The sequence below is a fragment of the Lycium ferocissimum genome, chromosome 10 (genome assembly GCF_029784015.1).
Source record: "Lycium ferocissimum isolate CSIRO_LF1 chromosome 10, AGI_CSIRO_Lferr_CH_V1, whole genome shotgun sequence".
NCBI lineage: Eukaryota > Viridiplantae > Streptophyta > Magnoliopsida > Solanales > Solanaceae > Lycium > Lycium ferocissimum.
In genome coordinates, this window is record NC_081351.1 from 4,898,694 (window position 1) to 4,908,908 (window position 10,215).

Below are 10,215 nucleotides of genomic sequence, written 5' to 3' on the forward strand. Positions count from 1 at the left end.
AAAAATAGATTCACATAAATTAAAACAGAAGGAGTATTAGTTATGACTCCTTCAAAACATGGTCATGACAAAAACTTGTATATCCTTATGTATTTAAGTCTTAAAATCAGAACAGTAAATTCTGATTTTCATTTAATGAAATGGAGATATACAGGACCTAATGCATTCACACGTTCTACCCATTTATAACCAAATTACTTTTTTTTTTTTTTTTTTTTTTTTTTTAACCAACAGGATCTTGCGCAAGCCTCGATGTTTCATGCAAACACGTTTTCTATTTATCATATGAGACTGATTCTGTGAACATTTCTTGAATTAATAATAACCAAGAGAACTTGGGAGCTAGAGCAAAATATTTGTAACGAATATAGAACAAATTCAAAGTTCCCCACAACTAATTTATCAGACATTTCTATGCCTTCAAGTCATGGACGATCAATGGGAGTGACCTTTACTGCGAAATACCTACGGAGGATTAAACTCAACTAGAAAGCTTGAGCTAAAAACGCTATCAAACTTTAATAAAACCACTTTGAGAAATCAAAATAGAGTCCTGACCTCATAGAAAATTACACGAACACTCATTGAAAGGTGTTAAAAAATAATTATCTTACCCCTAACAGAGCTTATACGACAGTGATTGTCCTTGTAAAGGGAAAAGAATTATCGAGGAAGCAGATCATTTTCCTTTCTACTACTAACAAAAAAAATATAGGACCAAAGGGAGAACAAAAAGAGTTAAACAATGTTTGCGGAAAAATGATACATGCACCCTAACTGTCATTGGTTTCACCATCTCTTCACAGCATCTCAATGAGTTTTCAGGGGAACGGAAAGAAAAGAAGTATCACATGCCTGATTTACATGCTTCATTCCATAGCATTCGCTCACACCACTGTAGCAGAAAGAACTATAAGTTCGTAGAAGACTCGCAGCATATAAAGCAGTTAGCAGGACCACCTGCACAGAAATCAATAGGTGTGCACTTGCATCATAGGAAGTAGTCGGGTGTTCTTCGGGTTACATCTGGCTCCCCTCTCCTAGGAGCTGGTTCAAACTGCAAAAGAATATTTTTAGGCTTCATGACAGTACACTAATTAGCAAAATTACTTGCCTGACCTTGAAAAAAGAAGCTTGTACCAGGATGGGGAAAGAAAGACCAACAACAAAGAAAAGAAACGAGCAGAGACCTGAATGAATGTACGGTCCCTGGAATCATCCACTTCCAAGATGGAAGCCATATTACCACAGCGGTAACAATAATTAGGTGCACTAAAGATGGTAACCACCTTTTGATCCTGCAAAGAGAGAATCACTCATGAATCTTTCTCTTGGATCAAACTAGCACATAAAGGAGGAGGATTTTAAAGATTAATTACATGGGCCCAATTGAATCCCTCCATAACCAGCTGGTGTGCTCTTGCAATTAGCTTCAAGTTGTTGGTGTGGTTAAATTGCTCAGAAATATCCTGTTGTGATTCAATTAACAAGATAGCGAAGCTTCATTTGCTGACAGGAACAAATACAAACTACTCATATACATCAAAAGAAAATGAAGGTGTAAGCAATATACAAGTTACCTGGCCAAACGTATATCCAGCACCCCTAGGTGAGATACCCCAACCACAACGATCATCAGGATCAGACCATAAAAGATCACACATGGCACCCTCATGTGGAACTTCTTGTACACGGTCGAAATTGCGTATATTATCAAGAGTTTCAATAGACGGAGACAAACCCCCATGGAGGCAAAATATTTCTGATTCAACCTTCAAAAAATCGCAAAAGAACCCATTAAGACTAGAATTCCATACCAAAGGCAACAATCGAAAATATTAACAAATCAGAAAATGCATTTAAGGCAGATTTTCCAGTTCTAGGAAATTATAAAGCAAGGTAACATCTGGTAATCCACACGGCTTTGAAAAGAATCACCAAGGTCTGAAGCTTGCTTCCTAATATACCCAACATCTTTTTGCTTATGTGGAATCACGTACACAGCCTTTAGGAACTCCGCACCATTACTCAAGGTTGCACAAAGAGTAGCTCTGATACCATATGTAACAATCCAACCCACAGTAATATAGTCCGTTTGAACTTAGGCCTATACGCCACTAAAACAAGCACTAGGGTCTAAGACTTGCTTCCTTACATAATCAAAGTTGTCTACCTAAACGACGACCAAATATAATAGCAGCAATAATGGTGATTCTTTAACATATTAGTGGCTATGTTTTTTTTCTTTTATATATATTAATGGCTTTTTTCTATTAGATATAAGTATATTAGCGGCTATGCTAGCAAATTTAGAATTTTATGTCAAAGTGTAAGGTCAAATACAACAGTAACCTCCCTTTTCCCTTTAACCCCACCACCAGATAGATAGGAACATAAATCTCTGTCCCCCACACCCTGTCTCTCTGTGCAATTAGCCGCTGCCCGTTTGGCAACACTATGGACAAACCAGATTTCAATGTGAACTTAAAAAATGGCAATATGAAATTTTACGTTCACAAACCATAAGCCTAACAGGATTATTATTATTATAAACTATAGCCAGAAAAATATCCAAGTTGTAGCATTGAAAAAAGATTATTCTGATACACATATTTGATTCCAAGTCCAATGAAATCATGTTTGCACAAAAGCAACTTGATAAAGCTTCCAAGTGAACGTGAGTGATTTAGTTATGCAAATTCTTTAAATCACTTTTTCACAATGATCAACAACACTTTAAACCACATCGAGTTCCAACTTTAATTCTGGGTTTTGCAAATATTCCCGCACAGGGTTTTCAGCATTGAGCATAAGTCCACTTGACACAATTTATAAAGTATTCAATATGTTACCCCTAGCATAAAGAGCTCTCTTAATTCAGAATCTCAATACATTTTGGGTCCATTTTTAAAACATAAAGCATCAGCGCATTAAGCAAAAAGGAAGAACGAATCACATCATCAAAAGGAAAGGACTTGAATAACATCAGCAATATAAATATTTAAAGAAATAATTTTAAAAGACAAAGAAACATGTGTTACAGATAACGATCAATCAAAAAAAGAAAGGAAGAAACTAATTGCACAACATGTAATAAATGATCCGCTAAAGACGGTTAAAAAGGAAGATATCATACTAACCAAAGCAGTCAGAGGAAAGTAGTCAAACAGATCCGTGAAAGTCTTCCACACATTGGCATTACCATATCTGTGAATTGTAAATACAGAAAATCACCAAACATTTGTTGCTATAAAACTTAATAATAAGATGAGTTAGAAGAGCATCCAAAGCAAGACCCAAAGTATGACAGAACAAGGGTGTTCAAGATGAGCTACTAACGGAAAATTATAAAAAAGTCAAAAGTGTTCCAACCTTTTCCTTTTGGAATAAATTAAATTCTAAGTTGCAAGTTTCAATAGTTGCTCTGCTGCGTGATTAATATTAAGGTTTCAGATTTGGGAGCTCTAGTTTAAAATTTATATAATTCATGAACATCAACATATGCTACATCGTTGACTTCTAACACTACTTACTCCAAGTGACTGCTTTTATGAACGACAGTACATCACACAGCTTGTGCCACTAATGTCAATAGGACCCAAAAACTTATGAAGTATCTCTTTATGTTCTGTCCTAGTTTAGCTAACTCCTAAATTAGAACTATTCCTCACACCAAGAACTCTAATTAGTAAAACAAATATAGCTCCATATTGTGATTTCCATTGTACATGTCTTTTTTTAGGTAGGTAAAAGTTATTATTAACATGGTCCAAGATGGTACAGGACCAAGTACAAAAAGCTACAACATCTCCACATGTACATGTCTTCATCTGCCTGACCCACTTTTGCACATTTCAACAATTACTTTAAGCACATACAACAATAACTCCAATAATATTTTGTCATTTTCAATCTTTGTACTATCCAACTGGATCATCTTAATTGGTAAGGAGGGAATATTGTTCTGAGTTACAAAATTAATCCGTCAGTATCATATAGCATTTGAGACATAGCTTTTTACTTTCTAAACTCATATTGACTCTGTAGGTTCACATGATAAGTTATATCATACATCATATGCATAGAGGAAATTGGGCACTATCCCATTAAAGAAACTGTAGCAACTACAACTTTAAAGAAGTTCAAATGACAAAAATGTTGATTATAACTTGAAAAAGTACTACCATCGTGTGAGACATAGCTTTTTACTTTCTAAACTCATATTGACTCTGTATGTTCACATGATAAGTTATATCATACATCATATTCATAGAGGAAATTGGGCACTATCCCATTAAAGAAACTCTAGCAGCTACAACCTTAAAGAAGTTCAAATGGCAAAAATGTTGATTATAACTTGAAAAAGTACTACCATCGTGTGTATCTCTATCTCTGGAACCTATCTATACGCATTGTGGAAACTTACATATAGTGAAATGCGAAATCAAGGAATTTGTTTAATCCAGATATCCAAACACACCTCTCCCGGCTCCCCCAAGACCAAAGAAAAGAAAACAATGACACAAATGTAATCTACAAGAAGTAAGAATTAGGAGGACTTACTTTCGTAGACATTCATCATAAAACCCATAAACCTGAGTAATCTGCATGATACAGAGCCACAATCAGTGTTCACCATCCGAATCTAAGCAAGATTATAATTCATACTGGAACAAAGGAATAAATACTTTTAACTCACTGAATGAAGGGATCCATTTCATGTGGTCTATGTAAAACGTAGAGAGACCAGATCTTTAGTTCAGGAATGAAGTATACCTGGCGACTCTCATGATTTCCCCTCAGGATTGTAATTCGTTGGGGATAGCGCACTTTGAGAGCCACCAAAAGCTGGAAACGCGAAAACCAGATGAGATTAATGTCAAAATGAGACCATCACTAGCAACAGCTACACAACAGTAAGCCAACAATAATCAAAAGCTCTTTCTTATGTCTGTAACTATGTAAACTCATGGTTTCAGACTTTCAGGTTTCATACATTCCAGCATACCAAATTGCAAATCCAACAATGCCCCCGTAATAATATCAAATAAGCCAAACCAGCCCATGTCAATTTTCATAAGTGAACTTTTTTTTTTTTTAGGGTTCAATTTTTCATAGGTGAAGTGTCATAGTAATGAAAAGCTTTGCACACTTCAGATAGCGAAGCACATAAGATATTTCTACAAGTCTAAGAGATCACAAAAGAGTGCTGTCCTGAAAAGGTGTAACACGAGAAGTACAGAAAGAGAGACATTCAGGAGATGGGAAAGGTTACAGCTTTTGCACTTGTCATAAACAACTGATATATCATTACTGCATCTACTTGTTTTAGAGGTAGAGGAGCTAAAATCTTACCGTAACTGTTTCGACAGAATAGTATCCACGATCCACATAATCTCCCATGAATAAATAATTAGTGTCAGGACACTGCCAATAAAACAAAAATAAGGATATGTAAGAATAACAAATCTGATGCCAATCACTTTCCCGGAAACGTTATAACTACATGTTTGCATGTAAACATAGGAAAAAAAATTAATAGTTGAATTGTCACATTAATTGTCACAAGAAGCATGCATTATCTAGCTCATGTCCTTAACAATTAAGAGGTCCTCGGAGCTTGTTAATCAAGTGATTAAATATACCATACACCATTTCTGAATATTTCTTCTTTCCTTTATTCTTTCAATTTCTTATTAGTTTTGGTTGGCTCTATCGCAATTAAAAGAAGCGACAACTCTACCTCTCTTGAGTTCGTGAAATCGCTTATATCTAAATTGTATTGTGTTCACTTTCAGAATATTAACACAGCTTCAACAACAGCAACAAAACTATCATCAGTTGGATAACATTATATGCAGCGTTGCATATTGCTTCTAGAAGCATATTAAGAACAAATTCTCCTCCTTTCTGAAGAAGAGAGGAAGTCTTCCCCAACCAAAGGAGTAACCAAATGATTAATATATTCTGAAAATGTTAATTGCAACCACAAATGGCTGTGACAAAAGACAATTAAGCAGTTCATCTTCTACCAACAACAAATCCGTAAAGGAGAAAGCAAAGCATAAAAAAGTGTGATACCTTCCCACCAATTCGAAAAAGCTCAGCAAGATCATGGAACTGCCCATGAATATCACCACATATAGTCACAGGGCTTTTCACAGGCTGCAAAAGGAAAGTGGAAAGCAAATCAGACCTCCAATAATCAATCTATCCATGAAGTTGGAAATATTCACATCTAAAATATTCAAACTGAATAATTCTGCAAAAGCTCTCACAGTCACTAAATAATATTCCAATTATTTAACATATTCCATCATAAAAGAAAATTATTACTTCAGTACAGGCTATCATACACTGAATCAGTTCGTCTCTTACAAAGTACAGGCTATCATACACTAAATCAGTTCAAGTCTTACACTACCTTCTCATAGTAGAAGTTCTAAATTAAGTCCTCATGGGAATGCTCTAGTGGCTGTGGCATGGGAAGAACAACCTAAAATCCCAGGTTTGAATCCCAGCTACGACTATTGGTACAGAGCAGGATTGCCCTGGCAACCTGTGCGTGTGGGTTGGACAGGCTGCTCAGTAAATCAGTCTAGGTACATGTACGCTGCCTCAGACATTATTGATATATAAAAAGGGAATTGACTACGCAAAGATTAATACATCCATAACTCTTTGTGGGAAAAAAGAAATTTATTAGATTGATATGTAGAGAAGTCCTCCCAAGACCTCACCTGTGAGATTACATTAGGTATGTTGTTATGTATTGGTAGAGAAGTGTCAATTATAAGGATTTGAATTGTGAAAAGTAAAGAAATTAGTGGCAAAAATGCTTCATCAAATTGAAATAATATAATACTGGTAGATTTTGGAGGCAAGGAATTGCCACTTATTTAAAGAGGTCAGCTTTTTCCCAATAGACCAGAGAGACGATACTTCAACTTTTAGGGACCTGGAGGAGTAATGAAGTGATTCATATTAATGTATGAGTACTGTAGCAAGTACAAAGTTGGCAGTATAAGTTTCAACAGCATGAAAAAAGGTATCATCAAAAGGATAAAGCATGGTAGGCCACCTATTTTTAAAAAAGAATTGTCTAGAATCAAACTAGTTAACTATACCTGTTTTTTATCAAAAAAATACCTGTTTTTTAAACTACACCTCATAATAGATAGCTATAAAAAGAATACTCAATCATAATAAAATATGGGTAAATTCATCCCACATCACTGGCATCCAAGCAGAAGAAAGATCACCCCATAATTGTCACAGTTCTAATTTCATTGAAAACTGATCAACAACTTTTCACAGATAAAGGGAGAAACATTGTTTCAACTAAAGCAAACAGTTTTTTTCTCTGTAGTAATAATCGAAATATACCCGCGGGCTAGTGGTGCACGGTTCAAAACTAGGTGAATAATGAGCCCGTCCGTCTACTCTTCTCCACTAAATACTAGGTTTTTGTCTGCACCAGGATCCGAATACATGAGGTGCCCCTAAACCCACACATCACATGTTGCACTCTTACCACCTATGTTGCTCGGATTCTTCAAAAATGTCAATGTTTGCTTGTCGGATTCTCCAAAAGTAGTGTATTTCTGGAGAATCCGACACGGGTGTAGCATCGAAAGTGAAGAGTCCCCGCAACTTAGCTTACCACTACATCAAAGTCTGGGGTAACTGAAGCAAACAGTTTATCTTCTTAACAAATTTAAATTAGATCAAAACGAAGTATTTCGTACATATGAAGAAGTCCTGGCCAGGTAAGCCTCTACCTACCCTCCCAAAATGGAAAGAAATAAATAAATAATATTTTAAACAGAAAAGAACAGCCAGAAAACATAACCAACCATCAAGTAATCATACCTGCACATTGCTCTCTTCCATTAGAATCTCCTTCGCTTTCTCGCATAGTCCTCTTACCTATACAGCAAGCACCTTTATCAGGTAAGTAATTCCTTTATCACTAATACATGAGGGAGAATAAAACACGCGCACCATAACAAAATAGCCACATGAAGCAAGGCTACAAATAAGAGCCTAACATATGTTCAGACCTAAAACAACTTCAGTGGAGGACCCAATGTATCGATAATATAGACCTGTTCTTTCTTTCTTATAAGCTTATTGACCACATCTCTCCCTGTACACAAGCTTCCTGTAATATATATACCACAACATTCTCAAAACGGTAGCTTCCACTAGCTACCTTCTTGCCTACTGAAATTCATGTGAATGATCGTGACAGCTCTTCAAATAATATTTCAGTGGAGAAAAAATTGATTCCATTTTATTTTTGCTTTCTTTTCTCATAGGAGGATGGGGAAACCCATTTATAACTCTGCAATCAGCCAATACCAATCCTTTCATCGATTCCATTTCTAATACTCCCTCCGTTTCGATATGTTTGTCTTAGTTTGACTCGGCATGGAGTTTAAGAAAATAAAGAAGACTTCTGAATTTTGTGGTCTTAAACTAAAGATGTGTGTAATGTACCAAAATGTCCTTTGACTTTTGCGGTCTTAGATATGCCATGTTGGATGTTGGGTCCAAAGAGTTGCTAAGTATAGAAAATGGCATTCGTTCTGAACCAGACTAAAAATGAAAGTGAGACAAACAAATTGAAACTGAGGGAGTAACTATTATAAGGGCATTAGCAGATTCAATTACAAGCTCATTAACGATAAAGGAAGAGAGATGGAATGCCATCAAAAGACTGGGTTACCTAGTACAAACTAGTAAAAGATTCATAATACAATCGTTAGTGAACAAATTCCTGAAATGCGCTCTTAGAGTTCGAGAACGATAGCAAGTCAGCTACTGAACCAAGGGGCAAAGCGGGGGTAAAATATGATATCGCATCCAATTTGATTGAACTCACGGATTCAATAGGCAATTCCATATGACAGCACATAATCTGAATTCCCGGAGTAGCCGAAAAACTACAAACTCATGAAGGAAGACAGGAATCCATTGATTATACTAGATGTCATAAACAAATTCAACTTCTTTTTCTTCTAAAGTGGTCATCAGTAGCCCATTTACACAAATCCCTAGGTTGGATGGAGGTCCTCAATTGTAGAAACAAGTTCGAGTTTTTAACTTAAAAAGATCAAGACTTCACTAATTTTCATTGGATCTTGGAATTCTTTAAAAAAAAAAAAAAGGAAATGAAGACAACTAAAAGTAAAAATGACGACAAGCGTACTGCATGTCTGCCTCACTACAACAATTCATAGGAAAATGATACTAAAGAAACACTAAGATCCTACATCCAAACTGAAAAGAAACTTGAAAACATTTCAAATCTTGAAATCAAGTGACCCATATATATATTATATATATATACGCGTTTCCCTTCTTCTACCCATCTAAATTACTAAGAACACATGGATCTGATCCCCACAAACTTGGCAAATACCCATAAATTTCGGAGCAGAAACTCATTAATCTGGAACTGAATCAAGAAAATGGCAGGAAATTTAAGAGAACACATACAAGACCAGCAAATCCAGATCCGTAAAAAGAAAAACGAAAAGAGAAATAGTAAGTACCTCGTGTTCGGACAAGGGTTTGCATTGCATAAGCTGAGCAATTTGTTCATCAAGATTTCCATTACCTGCACTCGATGGCACCATCGGATCCATACTGTTTCTGGAACTTTCTTCAACCCTAGATTTTGTTGAGAGCGAAAAAGGGGGGACGAAAGAGAATCAAAATGGAGGTTTGGTTTGATTTGATTTGATTATTCCCTCAACTCCGCACGGAGAGAGAGAGAGAAGTGAAGGGAGTGGTGGTGGTGAAACCAAAGAGGAGGAAAGAGAGAGGGCCAAATTGGAATGACTCACTCTTTTTGTCTTGTTTTCAACACTTCTTCTCCTTCTTTTTCTTGTCCTTTATTTTGGGAAAATTACTGCTCATTGCTATTTTTTTTTAAAAATATTTATGCCATTTAATCTATACTTTGTGTATAAATATTTCATTTTTAATGTATTTATGTATAAACATCTTTTATATATTATTATACGCAATGTACAAGATTGATACATTATGTATAATGCTTTTTCTCAACTATAATAATATTGTATATTGGGCACGTGAAGTAATAATTTATGTTGGTTTTTTTGAAGATTTCCCCTTTATTTTTGCTTCTACTGCATTCTCTTTTTCTTTTCTCTCTTGATTTCTCATTTCTTTTCTTTTCTCTTT

The 10,215-nt window shown here is 35.6% G+C and overlaps 1 protein-coding gene across 1 annotated transcript; it reads right to left on the bottom strand.

The window, feature by feature from the left end:
- Positions 1-517: 517 nt before the first annotated feature.
- Positions 518-9,844, bottom strand: LOC132035511 (serine/threonine-protein phosphatase PP2A catalytic subunit). Its single transcript, XM_059425799.1, has 11 exons — positions 9,561-9,844; positions 7,873-7,929; positions 6,082-6,165; positions 5,356-5,427; positions 4,777-4,848; positions 4,564-4,604; positions 3,141-3,207; positions 1,581-1,772; positions 1,380-1,469; positions 1,191-1,298; positions 518-1,057 (listed from the first exon to the last, which is right to left on the bottom strand). Exons 1-11 carry the CDS (start codon positions 9,651-9,653, stop codon positions 992-994), a joined length of 942 nt encoding a protein of 313 aa, XP_059281782.1. The 5' UTR covers positions 9,654-9,844; the 3' UTR covers positions 518-991.
- Positions 9,845-10,215: the final 371 nt, after the last annotated feature.

Bases quoted from the DNA above. Each gene is read 5' to 3' on its own strand.
- LOC132035511 (XM_059425799.1), bottom strand. From the start codon at position 9,653: ATGGATCCGATGGTGCCATCGAGTGCAGGTAATGGAAATCTTGATGAA. The intron at 4,605-4,776 runs GTATACTTCATT...TGTATCATGCAG, and splicing joins GAAATCATGAGAGTCGCCAG to ATTACTCAGGTTTATGGGTT. The intron at 1,058-1,190 runs GTCTCTGCTCGT...ATTCTTTTGCAG, and splicing joins GGGACCGTACATTCATTCAG to TTTGAACCAGCTCCTAGGAG.